General features: G+C 41.0%; 1 protein-coding gene across 2 annotated transcripts in view; it reads left to right on the top strand.

Annotated features, from left to right (window-relative positions):
* Positions 1–22,624, top strand: part of ACSS3 (acyl-CoA synthetase short chain family member 3) — a 178,123-nt gene that overhangs the window by 32,117 nt on the left and 123,382 nt on the right. Inside the window, exon 2 of one of the 2 annotated variants that reach the window (XM_008143810.3) lies at positions 8,385–8,529. The exons of the other annotated variant lie outside the window; for it this stretch is intronic. Within the exon in view, the coding sequence (XP_008142032.2) occupies positions 8,385–8,529 (145 nt within the window). The remainder of the gene's footprint in view (positions 1–8,384; positions 8,530–22,624) is intronic. 2 annotated transcript variants of the gene reach the window in all.

The following is a 22,624-nucleotide window of genomic DNA, read 5'->3' as shown; positions in this document are numbered from 1 at the left end:
AACCATCTTTCCGCCTTCCTACGCTGCTCAGAGGCCTGGAGCAGCCAGGGGTGGTGCGGAACACCTGCGTCATCACCATGGCGTCCCATCCCACCCCGGCTGCTTGGCGCCCATGTATGCAAATGAACCACCAGCTTTGTTGGGTTAATTTGCATACTCACTCCTGATTGGCTAGCGGGCATCATGAAGGTACTGTCAATTAGCATGTTACTCTTTTATTAGGTAGATGGATTTCCAGATATTGCTGATGGTAATATAAATTGATTCAATATTTTCAGAAAGGAATTTATTTTATTTGTGTGTGTGTGTAGATGTTGTTTGATTGTAGGAATTTAGTCTACAGATGTAATAAAAAGCAATGTAACCAATATTTCTCTAAAAGAAACATCATCCCGGGATAATTTAAAATAATGATAATATTGCTGAAGACAGTTTGAAACTATGTAGAATTAAGTTAAATGATAGAAAATTATAGCATATTTAGATAGTTTCCAAATAAGATAAAACACTGAAACATTAATTATCAATCATAGATTTATCCACTTTTTGCTTTCTTTTGCAGAGAAATTAAAGCTATTTTGGTCTACTAGTAAACATGATTTGTGCCATCCTAAGAAATTTTTTATAAAAAAGCATGTACTTTTAGAGATTATAAAAAATATTTGTTTGCCAGTCTACAGAATGTTAATGTAAAAGACAGTTCATAATTGCTTAATTCTTAGTTTTCACTAGAAATTGAGGTTTCTAAAGGTTAAGCATTCTACTAATAATATGAAGATATTGAAATAATAAGAGGAACATCTTTGTGTGCAAGGAAAGTGAAACTTATGCTTCACTAAAAAGAATTATGAGGAATAAAATACATTTATTGATGGAAAATAAAATAATTTTGACCTAAAGAGAGACCAGAAATAAAAACAAACAAATCAAAACTTGACAAAATTTGAATATAAAGAAAAATAACATTATAGAGGTTCATGGAAAAAGAATCTTTGGAAAGGAATTTATTCAAGGCCAAACTCATTAAGATTGAAATAAATTTATTTAAATATTAAAAGTACACTGATACAAAATTAGAATTGGTCTTCTCTCTGTTGAAAGGTTAAAGTTTTGTTGGACTTTTAGTCTGCTTTTGATAACAAATGGAAAGTTTTGTTATCTTTTAAGTTGCCTACCTAAAAAACAAAGGTGTGTTTTATCAGAATAATTTCTGTGCTTCATGGTATCTCTAGCATCAAGTCTTTGATTATTTGAGTAAACCTAGTCTCCTCAATATTAAAGGACCTAAGTTTTGCTAACAATTGTGTAATCTCCTGTATTCACCTTTGAAATCTGTTGTCACTTTGGTTGAGTAAATCATTAAGTATGGGTTCAGAAAGATCTGTGACCCTATTTAGTCAAATGTCATACCTTTTTGTATTTTTGACAGACTTCCCCAAATCAAATTTTAGATCAAGTCCTCTTGACTTTTAGCTAACTTTGGGATTTTTAAGAAGCTCCCTAGAACATTCCAAAAGATTTGTTCCTTCTCCTTATAGAAGAAAGATAATAAACCAGTTAGGCTTACTTGATATGTTAGATTACATGGCATTGTCAAATAAATGATGACTCACCTTCCTAGGTTATATTGCATGGCTGAGTATTAGTAATATATTAATGTGTTCCCAACATTATATAACATTTCTGTCAGGGAGGGGGATATTTTCTCCTTGCCCCTCTTGAGTTAATATGGCTGGATTAGTAAAATTGACTTAAAACAGATTAAAAGGAGAAAAGTCAATTTAATTTTGTGCATACAAGAGATGTTAATTAATGCTCAGAGAGGGACCAAAAAGCAGTCAGCTTTTATATCTTTTTACCCAAAGGATCAAAAATTTGTGGGCATTTGAGAGGACAAACACACACACACACACACACACACACACACACACACACACACACACACAAAACCCAAAAAGCTACACACACACACAAAACCCCACTTAGGTTTAAGCTCTCATTTGTGAGGAATCTAAGCTACGGTTGGGCTCGAGTAGTAAATTACTAAAAAACAAAAGAAAGAGAGTAGCAAGATATGTTTATATAGGCTTCCCAGCCTTGACTTCTCTGACTCTGGTGCTAAGGCTATTTCTCTCAGTCTCCGGGTGCAGGGAAAGCAGCTTTCATAGGGGAGATCTATTCTTGCTTCCAGGAGACAAAGGATGGTTAAGGTGTCCTCATATTCACTGCTTTTCAATTAACTTTAATTCTAAATAACCAATATGCCAATGTGCTTGCCTTATGCCTCAACATTCCTAAATTCTGATGTGACCTGATATATCATCAGTCATAATTGCAGTTATCTTCTCATAATGGGTATATTACAGAAATAACAGAATTTTTTGTCAATTTATTTTTGAAAAACTATATTTTTATTGATTTTAGAGAGGAAGAGAGAAGAATAGAGCGGTAGAAGCATCAGTGAGAGAGAAACATCAATAGGCTGCCTCCTGCCCACCATCCACTGGGGATGGAGCCTGAAACCTGGGCGTGTGCCCTGACTGGGAATCCAATCATGACCTCCTGGTTCATGGGCTGACATTCAACCACTGGGCTTCTTTGTCAATTTATTTGTGATGAACACTCATTTATCTTTAAAAATGGGCATTTTTAAGTTTTGTCATTTATAGACAGTTACTATTTTACTTTGATGCTTCATCTTTAGAGAAATTCATGGAGAGGACTCTGACAAATACTTTAGAATTCAAGTATAACTGTATTCTGATAACTTTCAGGTCATACCACTGAATTGCATTTAAGGAAACTTTTTCTCTTAAGCTATCTGTGACTTAAAAGCAATTTGGTAAAGTATATCTTTGTGAACCAAAGTGAAACAATAACTTTTCACTCTACCTTATCCCCCTGGAATTCAGAAACTCAATTAGTATTCTTATTTTCATAGCAATACTGTTATTTGAATGAGTTCAGTATGTATCTGCTCTCCTTGTAGATAGGCTACTGCCTTTTTTTCTTTCTTTCTTTTTTTTTTTTAGCTAAAGTTCTATTACATAAAAGTATCCCTGCAATAGGGGAACCTCTCTTGAACTTCACAATGACTGAAGCACTCCTTTCAACAGGTCTATGATGTCTGGCTGGCTCTACAACAGTTTCACTGCGCCTGCTCCCTTCAAACCCTTACTTTAGTCAAATTTAATTATCATAACTCCGTTATCTGGCTCCCTAAGGATTTATTTTCACTTGTACCTGGCAGAAAAATCTATGGTGGAGTTGCTTAAATTTTTATCTGTGGGGGGGATGTTTCTCTCTTTTCCGCGTCCCGCACGGAAAAGGAAACAGGTCAGGTTCCTGGGTCGAGGAGCTGGGGATTAAGAAATTAAAGAAAGAAAGAAAGAGACCAAGAGGCAGAAATAGATTCATAAAGCTGGGAGCTGGGTGGGATGCCACCCTCTCTGATGGAGAGGCAGCATGACGACCTGAGCCATGCAACACATTTATTTATACCCCCAACACCAGGAAGTAACACCAAAACTTAGGATCAAAGGAGCTTATTTGCATTCTTAACTAGGCCCCAGCATTACTGGATTTACATATCTAGACCGGCCCCTGCTGACACCTGGGCTGATATGAAGTCAGAACTGATTAACATGTCCAGCCTCATTGGGGAAGCATGTTCCCAGGGCGTGGCTCTGCCTACGCCCTGAGTTCAGCGGACGATAATTAAAGAATATGCCCATGTGCCTTCCCAGCAGCCCTCTACACTTATCTACTGGGAAGTTACTGCACAGTTGGATTACTGGTTACATCTATTTCATTACGTAGTCAATCAGAGACTTAGGATTGGTCATCACAGAACAAAATAGGAATTGCCAGGTGATGTCTCTGATAATGAAGAAATAAGATTCTTGAGAATTTTATTTCAATGGTGGGTTTTTGGCATAATTGAATAAATGGACAGAAATTTGCCTACAACATTAGGACTTTAGGGGATATTGCTGAATCTATCACCAAAGCCATGGCTGTTCTAGAAATATCTTTAAATTTATTTTCTCACATTGTTTCACATAACTGTATTTCTTTTGACTATATTCTAGCAAAACAAGATGATGATGTCTGTATCACCACCTGTGTGCTTGAATAAATTTTTCAGGATAAATTGAAACACAATCTCACAAAATCAGATAATAAGGCCATTGGTTATAGGTGCCTCTAGAAAGCTTTTGGTCTTTTGACCTGTTTAAAAGGGACAGCCTCATGGTTTAGAATTATTCTACTATTTGGAATTTGTGTCCTGTTTTTAATTTTAAGAATAATTGCTATTAGTAAACTTATATCTACTATCTTTCACAATGCTATAAGAACTCCACAAGAATAATGGTAGCACACATTTTGAATTGATTTTTAATCCACATAGGATCTTAGATGGATAATTAAAAGACAAGATTGAAAATGATTTGACTGCCTATGCTGAACTCTGCTAACTGTTATTCCATAGGACTGGATGACTAGCCTTCCTCAGTTTTGGCACTCCTATTGCTCAAATGTGGTCTAAAGGCTCCAAAGAAAACCAATTTCTCTCCTACATGAATATGACATACCAGGAATAAACATTCCTAGTGACAGGAGATCACAATGTGAACACATGAGGAAATTGAGAAAATCCACTCCAATGGTTAATCTGTGATCCTTTTGAAAAAAGATCTTGATCAGAAGGGGGAAATGTGAAAGTTGACATAAGTGGAGCCATTTTAAAATGGAGCCGGAGCAGCCATTATAGAGGAACTGTCTTGTATGTCCTGCTTTCTGAACCTTTGAATGGAGCCAAACCACCCACATTCTATGTTGGCAAGAGTGAGAATTTTCTGTTGATAAGACTGACAAAAGTGAAATTTTACCTAGTGACCATTTCGCTTGACCAATCAATGAAGTACAAATCTAGCTTTGTTAGTACTAATGAACTCCTTTAAAACCAACTTACCTCTTCTTTCTTTCTTCCTTCCTTCTTTCTTTCTTTCTTTCTTTCTTTCTTTCTTTCTTTCTTTCTTTCTTTCTTCCTTCCTTCCTTCCTTCCTTCCTTCCTTCCTTCCTTTCCTTTCTTTCTTTCTTTCTTTCTTTCTTTCTTTCTTTCTTTCTTTCTTTCTTTCTTTCTTTCTTTCTTTCTTTCTTTCTTTCTTTCTTTTTCCATAAAAAAACATGATTCCATCCTCTGTAATCTGGACACTCTTTGGGTTTCTTCCTAAATCTGTTTACCCTGAAAATTGCCATTCTTGGATTCCCAAATAAATACTTTTGTGTCTTGAACTGGTTCTTGTATTTTAGGCTTACAGAGTGGGTTATGGGTTGGAGGCTGGCTGAAAATGATTATAATTGGACATATTTTTTCAAGTATTAATGTCCAGAAGGCTATTGGTTATAGTGTATGGAACTCAGAAAGGAGGTCAGTGTTAAAGATGGAGATTGAAACCATAGGAGTGTTGAGATCACTTAGAGAATGTATATGAAGTGAGTAAAGGGATTGATATAGAATGTTAGAGCTTACTGTCATTTAAAAATTTGGCAAAGGAAGAATATTCCATGAAATATATTGTTTTGCAAACTGACCCCTACCCTCACATACACACACAGAGGCATTGCTCCAAGACATGTATCTGGCTGGACTGGGCTTCTTACTTTTTTTTGGGCTCTGTTCCCACCTGCAAATATTTATTCTGGCTGAGGAAGAGGCAGCGGTAATACCTAGAGGCTCTTCTGCAGGGGAAGGCAGAGGTGCAGAAGAGCAATCCCAGTTGTCCAAGTGCTTTCAGGCCTCTGCTTATATCGTGTCTGATGATTAGCCAAGGCAAGTCACATGGATGAGCCCAAAACCAAGGGAGTTGTTCTTCATGCCAGGAGGTGGGGAGAGGGAAAGACAATAAATAATGAAATATATATATCCTATCTAATAAAAGAGAAACATGCAAATTGACCGTACCTCTGCTACGCCCACCAGCCAATTAGAGTGAGTATGCAAATTAACCCAACCAAGATGGTGGCAGTCACAGAGCTGGAGCGAGCAGGAGGCTTGGGTTGCCCCCAGCGATGGAGGAAGCCAAGGTTCCCACCTGCCCTGGCCAGCCCTGGCCTCTGCTCAAGGCTACAAAGTTTCAATTATAGAAGATAAATAAATTCCAGATACCTGCTTCCAGCTGACTCTGGCTTCTGCTCAAGGAGGCGCTGAAAAAAAAAAAAAAAAGGAGGGGCTGGGAGGTTGGGTCGCTGGGGGGCGTGGCCAGCCTGCAAACAGCCACCAGCCCCTCACCCAGGCTGGCCATGCCCCCACAGCGGGGACCCTCACCCCATGGAGGTGTGGCTGGCCTGCAAACCACCACAGGCCCCTCACCCAGGCTGCCCCATGCCCCAAGGGAACCCCTACCCTGATCCGGGACATCCTTCAGGGCAAACCAGCCAGCCCCCACCCATGCACCAGGCCTCTATCTATACTAATAAAAAGGTAATATGCTAATTAGACTGGGAGACCTTCCGGGAGACCTTCCGGATGTTCTTCTGGACAAAGCCATGGTGGCAGGGCCGAGGTAGAGGCTGTTGGAGGCCAAGAGGGGAGGGCAGTTGTAGGTGATCAGGCCAGGATGGGATGGCAGTTGTGGGTGATCAGGCTGGTGGAGGGTGGGGCCATTGGAGGTAAGCAGACCAGGATGGGGGCCAGTTGGGGATGAGCAGGCCATCAGTGGGGGTCAGTTGGAGGTGATCAGGACAGCAGGGGAGCAGTTTGGAGTGAGCAGGCCAGCAGGGGCAGTTGGGGGTGATCAGGTTGGTGGGGGGCATTTGGGGGCGAGCAGGCCAGCGGCAGGGGGCAGTTGGGGGCGAGCAGACAGGCAGGCAGATGAGCAGTTAGGAGCCAGCAGTCCCGGATTGCGAGAGGGATGTCCGACTGCCAGTTTAGGCCCAATGCCTGTAAACCGGCAGTAGGACATCCTTCAGGGGTCCCAGATTGGAGAGGGTGCAGGCCGGGCTGAGGGACACCCCCCCGCTGTGTACGAATTTCATGCACCGGGCCACTAGTATATATATATTAACCCTCACCTGAAGATATTTTGTTTCCATTGACATTTAGAGAGAGATAGAAACATCGATGTGAGAGAGACACATTGATTGGTTGCCTCCCACACACTCCCCAATCTGGGTGGGGATCAGCCTACAACCGAGGTATATGCCCTTGACTGGAGTTGAACCCACAATCCTTCAGTCCAAGGGCCTAACCACTGAGAAAACTGGCTAGGTCAGTATTTTTGAACAAGTATTGAAGCTCTCACACTTGGTAATTCAGAATGATTATATTAACCACTTCCTGTGCTGTGCTGTAAGGTAGTCAAATTCAGTATTATCGGAGTATTTAGCATTGTTTGATTGTGATGAAATGATCCCTCCTGCTGCTGCATTCTGAATCTGCTCCTTCGTAATGCTGCCACTGTATCTGTAGCTATTCTTAATTCCCTGCTTAATTTCACACAAAGCTCTTTGAGTGAAGACTTGAAGGTGATACTCAGCTATTTAACAGGACTTTTTCTTGTTGCTTCACTATTTCCCCCCTGTCTATTGTTATAATGTTTGCTAGTCTGACAAATGGACCATTTTTTTGTGCTTGTATTATTTTAATCCTCTCCTCCTCAAAAAGTGGTAAATGATTAATCTTTTTTTTTTAAGTGAGTTGTATTTTCTTAAAAAGTATCTTCATCTATACATGATGCCTGCATTTTCATAGGAAGACATTGATCAACTATGAGGTGAAAAGTACTTCATTGCAAAAGTTTTTAAAAATTAAAATTTTATGTGCATGCCCATTTTTTATTCAAATGATGAAGCATTTTCAACATGTGGAAGGAGCTCACCTATTTTTTATGCAATTGGAGATATATTTAATTGAAAAGAATGTCCTATCAATCATCTAAATATCTTTCAAAGTAGACTTGAGTTTTCCAGTAAGCTTGTTTTTTTACAGTCAGTACCCAGTCTTCAGTCATACATCTACCATTTGTTCCCTCAGCCTATTGTGTCTGCACTTATATACAATTCATTTCATCCATGTAGATTATTTTATTGCTCTATACTCTAGTTTCGTCCTAAGCAATACAATCCACAAAAATATCACCTAGAAGTGCGAGGTATTGTTTTAGTCCGCATCAAAATAAATACACAATCATTAAAATAAAATAAAAATGCCTCTCTATCATCTTATATATCCAGTTTATAGCTATTATTACCTAGCATAACATGCGCAGGGAAGCAGTGTTTTTAGAGCAACTCTGCCAAACTAGAAATATACAAAGCTAACTAAGCAACAATATATTTTGAAAAGAGTCATTTACTTTTACTTTTCAATTATTTTTCAGGTTTGTGGAAGGCATGCTTAACATTTGTTATAATGCCATTGATCGTCATATTGAAAATGGCAAAGGAGATAAGATTGCTATCATCTATGACAGTCCTGTTACAAACACTAAAGCAACCATTACCTATAAAGAAGTCCTGGAGCAGGTAATATCATAAATTTTCTGTGTGTTATTTAGAAGTCATAGGGAAATTATTCAAATAGCATACATGATCATTATATAACCTTTACTTCTCTTAATCCATTGACATGTTACCATATTTTTCTTTTGATGCACAGTGGACATAGAGATGTGTTGACTCTTTCAAAGTGTTTTTATCCTTTAAAGTTATATTTTACAGAACTGGAAATCCCTAAGAATAGGTTTAAATCCTCTCTGGTCTTTGTTTTCCATCTCCGTTGCCATCACCTCCATCCAGCTATTCTAATTTTAGCTTTTGTACTACTGAGGCTGTCTCCTAACTTCCTTATTACCACGTCTGCTCATGTCAGATCTTCACCTAAAAGGACACCAGAGATTTTTTTTTTCTAAGAAACAACATATTTCTTTACCCCACTTAGAATTTTTTCCTTAAAGATTACTGTTACTCAGGAAGTAAAATATGGACTGCTGTGATGTATAAGACATGTTGGATTCTGATCACGGCATCCCTCAGAGTTTTATTTCCCAATTTTCGTGGCCATGAACACAACTGTATTTTCACCCTGGGTGTCCTGTCCCTCCCTCAGGCACTCCTGGCCTTTTACAGCTCATTCCTTCCCCTATTGATTCTTTTTTAGTTTTTCCCCACCTGTGTAGTTCTTAGGTGAATCATGATATTGACAGATGAGTTCTGAGACTCTCTTTGAACATTAGGGTAGAAATGAGGTTTCAGAGGCAATCATAACAGTGTCTGCGTATTGTGGACTGGGGGAGAGTTATTTTAGCTCTGTGGGGCATTTATTTATATCTGATTTAAAGGGAAATAGTAGTGTAGGGCAGGGTACCTCAATCTTGACACTATTGACATTTTAAACCAGAGAATTCTTTGTTGTGGATGCTGTTATGTACATTGTAGGATGTTTAGCACCCCATTTTCTACTCATTAGATGTCAGCAGCACCCCTCCCTCCCGCTGTGATGGTCATAAAGGACTCCAAATGCTGCTAAATGTCCCCTGGCTGGCAAAATCACCACTAGTTAACAATTACTGGTTGAACACTCTGTCATGCCAGGGTTTTCAAGCATTTGCTTTTAAATTAAGGCTTTTTGAATCACATTTTCTTCTTTTGCTTTTTTTTTTTTTTTAACCTATTTAGGGTTTCCATTCAGTTTTTAGAAAGTTTGCTCAACTTTCTCTGACTCTGAAATTACATCCTTTTGTGTCCACAATGTTCCTGTTTAGCCTTCTAAGAGAATTCAAGAAAGGCAACTGAGACAAAACAATGAACTCCCCATCCTGACTTGTTGCTAACGGTCAAGAGGAAATAAACAGAAGCCAGTTTTGCTCAGACTGGGTGACAATCCCAGCTTCAGCTGATTTAAAAAAAAACATGGAGGCATTTATGAAAAGGGAAGAACCAGACTCAGAAAAATGGCACACCGCAAGGTAGAAGGGGCAGCAGTGGAGAGTGAAGGAGAGCCCACAAATTGTCTAGAAATTAGAGTTGCTCACTTGAATCAATTTCCTTCTACATTGACAGAGTAGGAATTGGGGCCCTGCCTCCCTTTAGTACTCATACGTGGGGAATTCCAATCTGATAGGAAGTGATAGCCCAAGACAGAACAAACAAAATAGTTCTGAAAATACACTATTGGATACTTTAGATGGGTCTGTAAGCTGGAACTGTGTATTTTCTGAATAAATTATACAGAGACAGAGCTTCTCTTAGGGCTGAGGAGGATATGCATGCCATTACCAAATGACTTTGTTATTAGATTTGAGACCCTGCCTTAATAATTCAGCATCAGTTTCTTGATAACCTGTTATATTCCATATTTTATTTTAGGTTTTCATTTTTAGCTTATAGAGAAGGTTTATTCTTTGACTCAAAACTTATTCCTCTTTAGGCATATTGTCACACTCCCATTTTATATTTTATGTTATTAGGCCTTACATACTAGTAAATCTTAATTGGTATACAGATTAGAAAACCAATTTACGTATTAGAAAAATGTTATCTATATCAACATATTATAATTGATGTATAGCCAAACATCAGAGTCAAAGAAAAAGCTTCGGAGAAACCTAAAAACAGAAGAGTTAAGTAATGGTTGTTGTTCTTCTCATTTTCTGTTTTCTTTTTAACCAATGACATACATATATATGATGAATACATGTCCACATTTGACATAGAAGCTGTTTTGCTTACTCATCTTGATTTTCCAGTATTAAGTGTAGCTTCAGACCCCTCTGAGGTTTGTACTGGTTTATTGGTTTCAGTTCAGCTTGTCATCGGGTACTTAAAAGGTCTGTTTCTGTCACCTGCTGACAGCCTCTGAGTCCCCAGGCTTTGCTTCTCCAAACACTGAAGGAGGATCTGCGAGGCAAGAGGGACACTTGTGCTGCACGCTGATTACCAGCTCCTGGCTGCCTGTGGCCTTTATTTTATTAAGTAGAGCAAACAAAGAAGGATTTAATGGGTAATGCCATTGCGAACAAACAAAAAGACGAGCCTTTGCATTCTACTTGTTTTAATCTCCCCTCTCATTTCTACTGGGAGCTCCTGGCTAGGTAAAACTGTACCTAGTATTTCTTATTTAATTAGTGAACCAGCTAATTTAAGGCTAAATTGGTTCAGTGACATGAAAGAACTGGAGATTTTACAGAATGATTCAGAATTAGAGCTTTTTCCAAAATTGCCATCTTTGTGCAGATCTGATAATGTAAATAACCCTTTAAGATTTTTATAGAGAGATTTGAGCCTGGTTTAAGATCCAATATTCATTCAACAAATATTTATTTTATATGCCAAACCCTGTTAGGAGCATATGATACCAGGTAAATGGACCCATTCCTTATTTTCAAGGGGTTACAATAGCATGTAAGGCATAGTAAAGAATATGATGAGGGTAGTGTTATATTCTGTGGAAACACATGGGAAAACCCTCAGCTCAGCCAGGAGTTCATAGTGCTGGAGTGGCAAGATCAGCACCAGGTGTGAGACCAGTTGGGTAAGACAGGAGGACCTGGGTTCAGCAACCTCAGTACTTGAGTTCTGGCTAAGAAAGAATTCAGAGCCAAGACCCAAACTATAAGAGAAGATTTATTTAGAGTATCACATAGGGGAAAGAAATGAGTGGTAGAAGAAATGGGCTCAGGAAACAAGTGACAGAGGCAAAAGAAGGGTCCTTGGGGCTTACGAGAGAGGAAGGTAAAGGTAACGTGCCTGGGGGGGAAAAGAAGGGGGCTAAGGAGAAGAAATGCCTGGGGTGGGGGAGCTCCTGGGAGGAGAGAGAGTACTAGGTCCTCTGTCCTAAGGGTTTTAAGGGTGGAGATTTTAGGGGAGGTCCTGGTCCCGGGAGAGAATCTCAATAGAATATCCTGCAGCTTTCCAGGTGTGTCCCTTCAGGATCGGGGTCTCCACTGATTGGTCAGCACCAGGGCAGGGGGTCATTATCCATTACATCTGGGCCTGACCTTAGCCCTGGAGTCCCTTGTCTGGTTTTGTTGCTTTTCTGGGTCTGTAGCTGAAACACAACTGAGGCCTAGATGTTATCTCTAGGAAAGAAAGGTCAGGGGGTCTAAACCGAATGAGCAGTGATGTGAAAGGCCAGAGGATCCAAACCCCATGACCAGCGATATGCTAGGGGAAGGAAGGTTACCCTGGGGGTGAGGTTCTTGTTTTTCCAGTTTTGCCCGTTGCTTGGCACCCAGGGCTTTGCACCCCGGTGACCTGTCCCTGGCCCATCATCCATGCTCAGTTTATGTCTAACTGCCTACCACAATAGGACACAGGAAGGCTTTCCGGAAGAGTCAATACCTAACATTAGCGCAGAGGACCAAAAGTGGGAAGGGAGAACTGGGGGAGAAGTTCTTGTAGCTGAAGGAACAGGACATTCAGGGTTACTCAGGGAAGAGAGAGCCTGGTGCCCACCGTGGATTTGGTGGAAAGTGCAGCACAAGTGATTTTAGGGAGAGAGAAGGCTGGAGTCAGCCAGACTGGAGGACTGAGAGTGCCACACTCTGTATTTTCACTTTATCCTGGGGGCAGTGGAGAGAAAAGAACAAAATCCAGCTCTGTGACCTGTGGTTCATTGTGATCTGGCTCCTGCACTCCCCAGCTGCCCTGCCTCCTCCAGCCAGCTCTCCTGGCCTGCTGCATTCCCCCTGAGCGCCTTTGTACTTCCCTGCCATCTGCTGGAAGTAGTTGAGTGTCATTTTCTCTTTTAGGATGTAAGTTCCATGAGGGCAGGGATCTTTGTTTTGTTCATAGGAACAGTGCTTGGTACATAGTAAACATTTGTTGAATGATGAAGGAATGGATGAATGAAATACCTTTTGAGATTTCTAAGTGACTCTAGTTTCCATTATTACAGAAACTTCTTATCTTTAAATTGCATCAGTAATAGAACTTGATCTTTCCAAGTAAATTCTAACTTCTAACTTCTTAATATCTGTAAAAGATTTTAGCTTTTTTATATTTGGCTTAGTAGTTCAGAATGAATATTTCCTCTCTGTATTCCAGGAGATGGGTATATGTTTGTTGTGTCCTTCTTTTCTTAACTCTGTTCAAGTTAGTAGCTATATCAAATCCCAGTGAAATAAAAGGTGTACGTGTGTGAAAGGTTCTTTGTATGTGTTTGCATATATCATATATAGTGTTTATCATTTTTAGAAATTCCTACATTGAATTTAATTTGTCCAACTCTAATTTTATTTCAAATTTACCTTTGTATCTGGTAAATTTGTTTTATTTATATCAATACAGTTATACATGTTTTACACATTTATTCACTAAAGAAGAACACAATCCCCTAAAGGGCATCTGAGAATTTTTTTTAAATATATGTATGCAGGAGAATTTGATAAAGCCCAGTGTGTGCTAAATTTTCCTGATTTAATTTAAACTGGAAGTGTCTGCTATCTCTACTGAAAGTAATTTTTGGAAATATAATTACAGCAGTGGTTGAATTATGAAGGTTGAATAACTTAGAGGAGACAATTACTCTGAAATCTAGGCTCATGTCCCATGAGAAGTCCTCCTTCCAGTCTCTGCCCTTTGGGATGCTCTCTTCAAAGTATGGATCCCATTGTCTCAGAAATATGTCAGGGTGAGGTAATATCATAGCCTTTTGTCTGTCACAGCATCAGTACTTCCTCAAGTAAAAACCTAAAACACAAAATCCAGACAATGCAGAAAATCATTCCTGCCGGTGGTTGCCTTGTTGAGGGGAAAGGATACAACAGTGCCCATTACCAGTTTCCTTCCCTTAAACTTCCTAAAAAATCAGTAACAACTTCATTTGTGTAACTGTCAGCTCCACTGAAAACTACCTCTGTACGGTAAATCACCCTTTTCATGCTTGGAATATACGTGGGTGATGCTAGTATAAAACAACTCTTAGAGTGGTTAATGTATGATTTTTCCTAACATGTAATTTGTAAAAACCTTGTATTGAAATGTAACATACATTCAGATTAGTGCATAGATTATAAGGGCAAAGCTTATAGATTTTCACAAATAAAACATGCACATGCAAGGAGATCTGTCACATAACCAGAGACAGAATATGCCTAGCCCCCTAGAAGCCCTTATCATGCTTCCCCTAGTCATTCTGCCCTCACACCCTCACATGATTATATCCAGACATTAAAAGACCATCTGTGATGAGGCTTACCTGTTTTCAACTTTGAATCTATATATATAAAAGGCTAATATGCAAAGTGTCCCCTTGGGAGTTCGACTGGGGGACCGGGAGTTCAATCGCTTGCTATGAAGCATGCTGACCACCAGGGGGCAGCACGGAACATGGTTGGCAACCAGCAGTGGCGGTGGGGCGCTGAGGGAGCAAGGGAAGCAGGAGACGGGGAACTGTGCGGTGGCAGCATGTGGGTGGGGAGGGAAGGAGGAGGCGAGGAGGCGGGGAACCTGATCAACCCTGATCACCGGCCAGGCCTAGGGACCCTACCCGTGCACGAATTTCATGCACTGGACCTCTAGTAAATTGAATAATAGAATGTACTTTTTTGCATCTGGCTTTTTTCACTCAACGGTTTGTTTATGAGGTCCTTTTACCTCATTGCAAGAGGTTGTAGTTTGGTCATTTGGGTAGTGACTAGTTTTGGGCAATTACAAGTACTGCTGCTGTATATATGTTTGTGCACTGATTTTTGTGACGAAATGTATGCATTTGTTTGGGACTGTTCTCAGGAGTGAGATGGCTGGTTGATGGAATGTGTATGTGTTCATTTTGAGTAGATGGTGTCAAACAGTCTTCCAGAGTGGTTGTACCAATGTATATCCCACTTCTGGTATATGAGCGTGCTGGCTGTCACACTTAGCATTGAGAATCCCAAGTCTTAATTTTGGCCTTCTTGATGAATGTGTAGTGATATTGCATTATGTTATTACTAGAGGCCCAGTGCACGAATTCGTGCACCATTGGGGTCCCTCGGCCTGGCTTGCGGGATCGGGCCAAAACTGGTTCTCCAACATCCCCCGAGGGGTCTCGGATTGTGAGAGGATGCAGACCAGGCCGAGGGACCCCATCAGTGCACAATCTGGGCCGGGGAGGGATGTGGGAGGGATTCAGCGTGTCTGGCCTGTCATGCTCAGTCCCAATTGTCCCGACCCCATAAGCAAGCTAACCTCCCGGTCAGAGTGTCTACCCCCTGGTGGTCAGTGCATGTCATAGCAAGTGGTTGAGTGGACTTAGCAAATCATTAGCATATTATGCTTTGATTGGTTGAACGGACGACCGGACACTTAGCATATTAGGTTTTATTATATAGGATTTTTAAAAGAATATTTTGTTGATTTTCAGAGAGAGAGAAAGGGAGAGGAAGAGTGAAAACATCAGTGAGAGAGCTAACATCCATCTACTGCCTCCTGCATGCCGCCTATGTGGGATAGAACTGCAACCAGGGCCCCTCATCAAGAGTCAAACCAGCAACCCCTGGTGCACTGAACTGTGCTCAGTCAACTGAGCCACATTAACCAGGGCTGCATTGTGGTTTTAAGTTGCTTTTTCCTGATGTCTAGTGAACTTGAGCTCCTTTCCCTGTGCTGCTTGACCATTTTTTGTTGCACTTTTCTCAAGGGCCTATTCAGATATTTTGACTATTTATTCTTCTATGGCATTATCACCGTCTTAGCAAGCCAAGGGGAGACTTTCTCACGTTTAAGAAAATATCTTATCAGTATTTGAAAACCTTAAAGAAAAAATGATGAAGATGTTGTAATGCAAGTGTTGATGAATTAAGTGGTTTTAAGAATCTAAAGCTGAGAAGATATTCTCCCCTGTTTTAAATATAATTAATGATACAAATCTACCCTTTAGTCATCTCTCCTAGTCTTTTTTTGGAAGGAAATTTGGAAGCAGATATCCTCCAGTAGAATAGCTTAAAGCAGGAAGCATGAGCCCCAGTATTTAAAGCTGGAAATGACCTACTGAAGATAATGCTACATGAGTACGTTTATTAACATTGAAAGGCTCTAGATATGTTGATTTTGAGTGGTTTGGTTTAACCTTATTTTTTTTATAAGTGTACTATTTTTGTGATCTATTTCGTATAATACAAGGCTGCATAATGAGATTTAGCAGAAACACTGTACAGACAGTCCTCAGGTTATGTCAGACTCGATGTACGTCGTTTCGTGGTTAAGTCACCATCTCCCATTTATTTATAAAAAAAAAAGTTCCGTCATTTTGACATATGTACATATGTGCTTTATGTCAGGAATTGTTATCTGTCTTATAATTTTTTTTTACTGTTTCACTTCATTACTGCTGTGTATGTGCTCCATGCGAATGACATAGATGCTTATGTAGGTGGGTTCCGACTTATGGCGAAAATCGTGTTACGTCGCGCCAGAGGAACAGATCTCTGACGTAACCTGAGGACCTACTGTATTTAATTTGAAATGGAAGTTGAGTATATAACAACTAATGATTTAAATTTTTTCATCAAGATACTAACTGGAACCTTGTTTTAATAACTTTTAGACTTAATAAAATTTAAGCGCACCCCAACTAAAGAAAATAAATATTAGATCAATTTAATATATAGCATAGGAAGAAATTAAATAAGAAAACAATATTTTAGTATCTCCTAGCTTCCTTTTTTCCATGTTTAGAGTTGCATATTTAAAACTAAAAATGTCTAAAGATAATTTTTACATTAACCCAAGCAACAGCAATGTAACCAACTCCTTTGAATTTGAGAACTCAGCCAGATTTTTAGAGATTATGTTGTTGATGAAATCAAGATTACTGTTTGAAATGAGAACTTACTTGTTTCCATCTCTCCCTTCTCCTGAAGCTATTTCACGTGCTTTGAAGTCCAGAACTCTTTACTTGTACCTTTCTCCATGCATAGTTCATTTTTGCTTTTTATTTTACTTATCAATGTACTTACATTATTAGTGTACTACTTACTAGTGTACCTCCCAACTGGAGTAAAAACTCCTTGAGGAGAGAGGTAATACTATATTATACTTATTTATTTTACCCACACAGCACCTAATACAGGCCTCATAGCATAAGCTTATGTTATAATACTGAGTTCTTGAGTAGAACACTCAATACCTCATTCATTAAAAAGAAAAGAATAATTGTTGTTTACAAAAGATAATTATTTCCAGAAATACCATTTATATCCTCTACATTGTGATTTTTTTTTTACATTGAGGAATTTTTATTTTTTAATAGGTTGAGAATCTTGTTTTAATGCATTGCCTGACTGTAAAGGTTTAAATCCTCCCTTACCTAAAGGTCTGCTTAAATTTACCTTACTTGTTCAATCTTAGAAAATTAGAAATCTGCTCCATAGCTTTTGTTCTTACATATATTTAATTAATATATATTTTTAGATGATTTGTTTTATCTTCAGGGTGGCTAAACTCCAACCTTTTACAAAGTTAATGCCAAAAAATCAGTAGATAATCTGGCTTTGAATTTAATTTCTCAGACTGGAATGATGATGGAGTCAAATTAATTTATTCACAACATGCTTTTACGACACCTAATATATACCTGGTACTACTGTGGATAGCATGGATTACAGTAGTGAATGATAATAGCTTTGCCCACAGGAAATTTGCACCTTCACTGGGGAGATATGCTATAAATAAAAATATAATCTATATATATAAAAGCCTAAGTGACCAAACGACCGAATGACTGGTCGTTATGATGTGCACTGACCATCAGGGGGCAGTCGCTCAACACAGGAGCTGTCCCCTGGTGGTCAGTGCGCTTCCACAGTGGGAGGGTTGCTTAGCTGACCGATGGGTACCAGATGCCGGGCTCATGGCTGGTGTGCAAAGCTGTGGCGGCACGATCCTCTCCCGCCTCTGCGGCAGCACTACCGAGCGGTGGCAGCAGGCACAGCAGGGCCGGGATGAGCGGAAATGATGCAGTGCCTGGCCCCGGCTGGGGCTCCTCTCAGGCCGCCTGCCACTTTGCACACTACTACATCCCTCGGGGGATGTTGGACTGCCAGCCCAAAACCAGCAGTCTGACATCCCCCAAGGGGTCCCAGATTGTGAGAGGATGCAGGCCTGGCTGAAGGACCCCACTGGTGCACGAAGCCATGCACTGGGCCTCTAGTATAATATAAGTGAAAATACAATGTAATTGAAGAAAAATATTAAGGTTACAGAGTGACTTGGGCTGCCATTTTAGCTAGGTTTGTAGAACACTTCTTGTCTCTGAGGAGAAGACACAGTGACATAGTGATGACTGGAGAGAACCATGTGAACATCTGAGTGAACAGCCTATCAGGCAGAAGTCCTGAAGCAAGAATAGACTTAGATCACTGGGGAGAACCAGGAGGTTGGCTATGGGAGGAGAGTGGCGGAAGATGAGGTCAGGAGAGTGTCCAGGAGTCGGATCATGTTGGGCCTTGCAGGCCAGGGGTCCTAGATTTTCATTCTAGGTATAATGGGAAGCTCCATGTTGTTAAATAAATCATTTTGGCTTCTCTGAAGAAAAAAAGACTGTAGTGGGCAAGATTGGGAACCAGGAGATGACTAAGGTCCAGGAGAAAAATGAATAGGCACCACTTAGTTTAAACCCCCTTAACAGTAGCAGCATTTGCTGATCTGTGGGCAGTTAAAGGATAGGGTGTGGCTTGTGCCACGTGGGAGCTATTTCATGTCTGTATCCTACCTTGGATCTCTGACTGCACCTACTGGGTTTGAAAAAAGTCTGATTCTCCCTATCATAGAGCAGCCACTGTAAATGCTCTGCTTGCTCCCTGTCTGTCGAGGTGTTGCTCATGTTGCACTCCAAGGAACGGTTTCTGCATAATTTTCACATAGAATCCTGGGAAAAGTGCTTTAGTTCTCTTTTTTCAGTTATCTTATCTAATAAAGAGGGAATGTGCTAATTGACCCTCACACCAGCACAAAGATGGCAGCGCCCATAGCCAATAAGGAGGGAATATGCTAATTGACTGCCCTGCCCTCAAAGATGGCAGCGCCCACAGCCAATAAGGAGGGAATATACTAATTGACTGTCATGCCCTCAAAGATGGCAGTGCCCACAGCCACAAGATGACAGCACCCAGTCCCCTCAGCCCCGCCAGGGCGGCAGGCGTGCGACAAGGCCTGCGTGCCCACCTCCGGAGTCCCCCAGTCCCTTCAGCCCCCCAGCCGCCCAGGGCTGGCTCGAGGCGCAGGCAAGCCTTGGATGTCGGGAGGGCAGTTAGGGGTGACCGGGCCAGCAGGGGAGGGAAGTTGGGCTCAGGTAACCAGGGCCAGCAGAGGCTTGCACTGATGGCAGTGGCAGTAGCAGAGGTGTGATGGGGCGTCGCCTTCCCCTGATCACCAGGTCGCCTCCCACCCCTGAGGGCTCCTGGACTGTGAGAAGGGACAAGCCGGCCTTAGGGAACCCCCCTCCAGTGCATGAATTTTCATGCACCAGGCCTCTAGTATTACATAAAATATCTACTTGGGTGATTTTCATAATTTAAAATTGCCTAATAACTAACATCATTTTTTTTTTTTTAATTCTTAAATGTTAGGTTGAAGGCTAAGCTGCTAAAACAAAAATACCCAATAGTATAGTGGCTAAAATTTTTTAAAAAGCATTTTTCATGCAAAGATGATGAGGGTCAGTTTGGCATGACCCAGATAAAATCTTATTATCCCTTCATTCCCAAGTTCATTGCCGTCATCTTCATCTTTGAAGCTGAGACAAAGGTATGGGTCTCCCAACACTTGGGATAGCAGAGAAGGATGCAAAGAGTCTGATGGGCTGTTTTAAGGCCTATACTCAGAACTGTCATATATGATGTCCTGGCACATCCCATTTGGCCATTGGCTACAAGAAAAGCTGAGATATCTAGTCAAGTTGGAGAAAATTTGATGGACAATTAGGAGTTTCTGCCACAACTATTTTCTACATTTTAAAAAATACATATTTTATTGATTTTTTACAGAGAGGAAGGGAGAGGGATAGAGAGCCAGAAACATCAATGAGAGAGAAGCATTGATCAGCTGCCTCCTGCACACCCCATACTGGGGATGTGTCTGCAACCAAGGTACATGCCCTTGACCGGAATCGAACCTGGAACCTTTCAGTCCCCAGGCCAACGCTCTATCCAGTGAGCCAAACTGGCCAGGGCCTATTTTTTACATTTTTTAAGTCAAAATAAATACCAGGTCTTATATATATAAACTAGAGGCCCGGTGCACGAAATTCATGCACGGGGGCAGGGGGTGTCCCTCAGCCCAGCCTGCACCCTCTCCAACCTGGGATCCCTCTCACAATCCAGGGCTTCTGGCTCCCAACTGCTCGCTTGCCTGCCTGCCTGCCTGATTGCCCCTCACCACTTCTGCCTGCTAGCCTGTTCACCCCTAACTACTCCCCTGCCAGCCTGATTGTCCCTAACTGCCCTCCCCTGCCAGCCTGGTAACCCCTAACTGCCCTCCCCTGCCAGCCTGGTCACCCCTAACTGCCCTCCCCTGCAGGCCTGGTCACTCCCAACTTCCCTCCCCTGCTGGCCCGGTCACCCCTAACTGCCCTCCCTTGCCAGCCTTGTCACTCCCAAATGCCCTCCCCTGCTGGCCTGGTTCCCTCAACTGCCCTCTCCTGCACGCCTGGTCCCACTCAACTGCCCTCTCCTGCAGGACTGGTTTCCCCTAACTGTTCTCCCCTGCTGGCCTGGTTGCCCTCAACTGCCCTCCCCTGCAGGCCTGGGTTCCTCCCCAACTGCCCTCTCCTGCAGGCCTGGTCCCCCCCCAAATGCCCTCCCCTGCAGGCTTGGTTGCCCCGAACTGCCCTCTGCCGGCCTGGTCACACCTAACTGCCCTCCCGTGCAGGCCTGGGTCCCTCCCCAACTGCCCTCCCCTGCAGGCCTGGTCCCTCCCAACTGCCTTCCCCTGCTGGCTATCTTGTGTTGGCCATCTTTGACCACATGTGGGCGGCCATCTTGTGTGTTGGAGTGATGGTCAATTTGCATATTACCTCTTTATTATATAGGATGAGTGTAACCCATTAATGTCAATAGATATTGAGCTCAGGGAAACAACTAGAAAGTAAAAATAAAGTGTCAATTGGTAGTGTGCTAGAGATAGAGAAGAAGTCATATTCGGTGACATGTGCTTCTCAGACACTTACTGAATGTCTATGATGTGTCATTTCTTGTAGTAGGCAGTGGAGTCAGAAAGATGAATAAGATAATTTATTCACTCAAGGAGTTCATAGTTGGCCTGGTGAGAAAAAGACAAGACCAATCCTATATAATAAAAGGCTAATATGCAATCTGTCCCCTTGGGAGTTTGACCGGTTGGGAGTTTGACTGCTTACTATGACATGCGCTGATCACCAGCGGGCGCTGCGGAACAAAGGAAGGCCCCGGACAGCAGCCGGGGGAAGGAAGGCCCCGATTGGCCCTGATCACTGGCCAGACCTAGGGACCTTACCCATGCATGAATTTCATGCACCGGGCCTCTAGTTGTATGATAAAAGCAAGAAAGCTTTGAGCATTCGTAGCACAGAAGAAGGGACCAACCTGGCCCTGGCAGGTCAGAGAAGGCTCTGCTGAGGAAGTGATGTATTAGCTGAGTCATGACAGAAAGATAGAAATCTCTGCTGTGGACATATCTGCCAACAGGTGTCTCCGAAGGACTGCCGCAGGTGTGTTTATTCAAGAGTTGGAGCTGACATCCTTAATGATGAAGCTGTGCGCTCTGAAGACAAAACTGATTGTGTTTGCTTGTCGAAGTTCTCGGCCAGCAAGATGAATTAAAGGGTAACAAAACAAAAATATTATTGAAAGGTAAAGAGGGGAGACAGGCAGTTTCTAAATTCAAAGAGGAGCAGAATAGGAAAAGAAAAAAAAATGTTTCTACAAGTGGAAGTGGGAGGAATTAATAACATTTATTTTCTTATGTATTGACTAGCATATCTGCACCTGTAATATAGTCAGCAACTCGAGGACAGCTGAATGCATCAACACTTTTAGTGCTTGACCTTTGATTATGCATGAAACTGAAATAATTTGACTTGACATAATTTTTATAGCAAGTAGAGGATAAAACTAATTAACATAAATTGAAGACATCGAGTGGCTTGAGTGATGTAAATAAGATATAAGGATAGATTCATATTTTGAGTCTATGAAACAACATTTTTTATATAAAACTTTGAAATCAATAAATATGTAGATACGAGAAGTGATAGTGTTAACATTTTATTTCATTTGGCAGTTTTATGCTCACATATGTGCATTTGTAATAATTAAGTAAAATAAATTTGAATAAATCAGTGGAAGGTTCCATTCAGTAGAATTATTCTCAAGATTAGAGAACTTGGGGAAATTGATTATTTATTTTCTCATGCCATACTTGATTTAAGATAATTTTGTTTCCATTACAAGACTGAATTACATTAACTTTATCATATATAGTTTTTATGGGAAATTTGATCTATTTTTATATGTATTTATGATAAAATCTTGGCATATGTGATGAACTATGTTTGCTTTGTTTATTAGTTACTAGTGTATGCATTATATTGGGGAATTTTTCATTTTTAAATATGTATCGCTCCTTTTGTTGAGTGATGTTAATGCTATTGGGACAGACCCAG

The sequence above is a fragment of the Eptesicus fuscus genome, chromosome 7, assembly GCF_027574615.1.
Source record: "Eptesicus fuscus isolate TK198812 chromosome 7, DD_ASM_mEF_20220401, whole genome shotgun sequence".
Lineage (NCBI taxonomy): Eukaryota > Metazoa > Chordata > Mammalia > Chiroptera > Vespertilionidae > Eptesicus > Eptesicus fuscus.
This window is presented reverse-complemented; position numbering and strand designations above follow the sequence as displayed.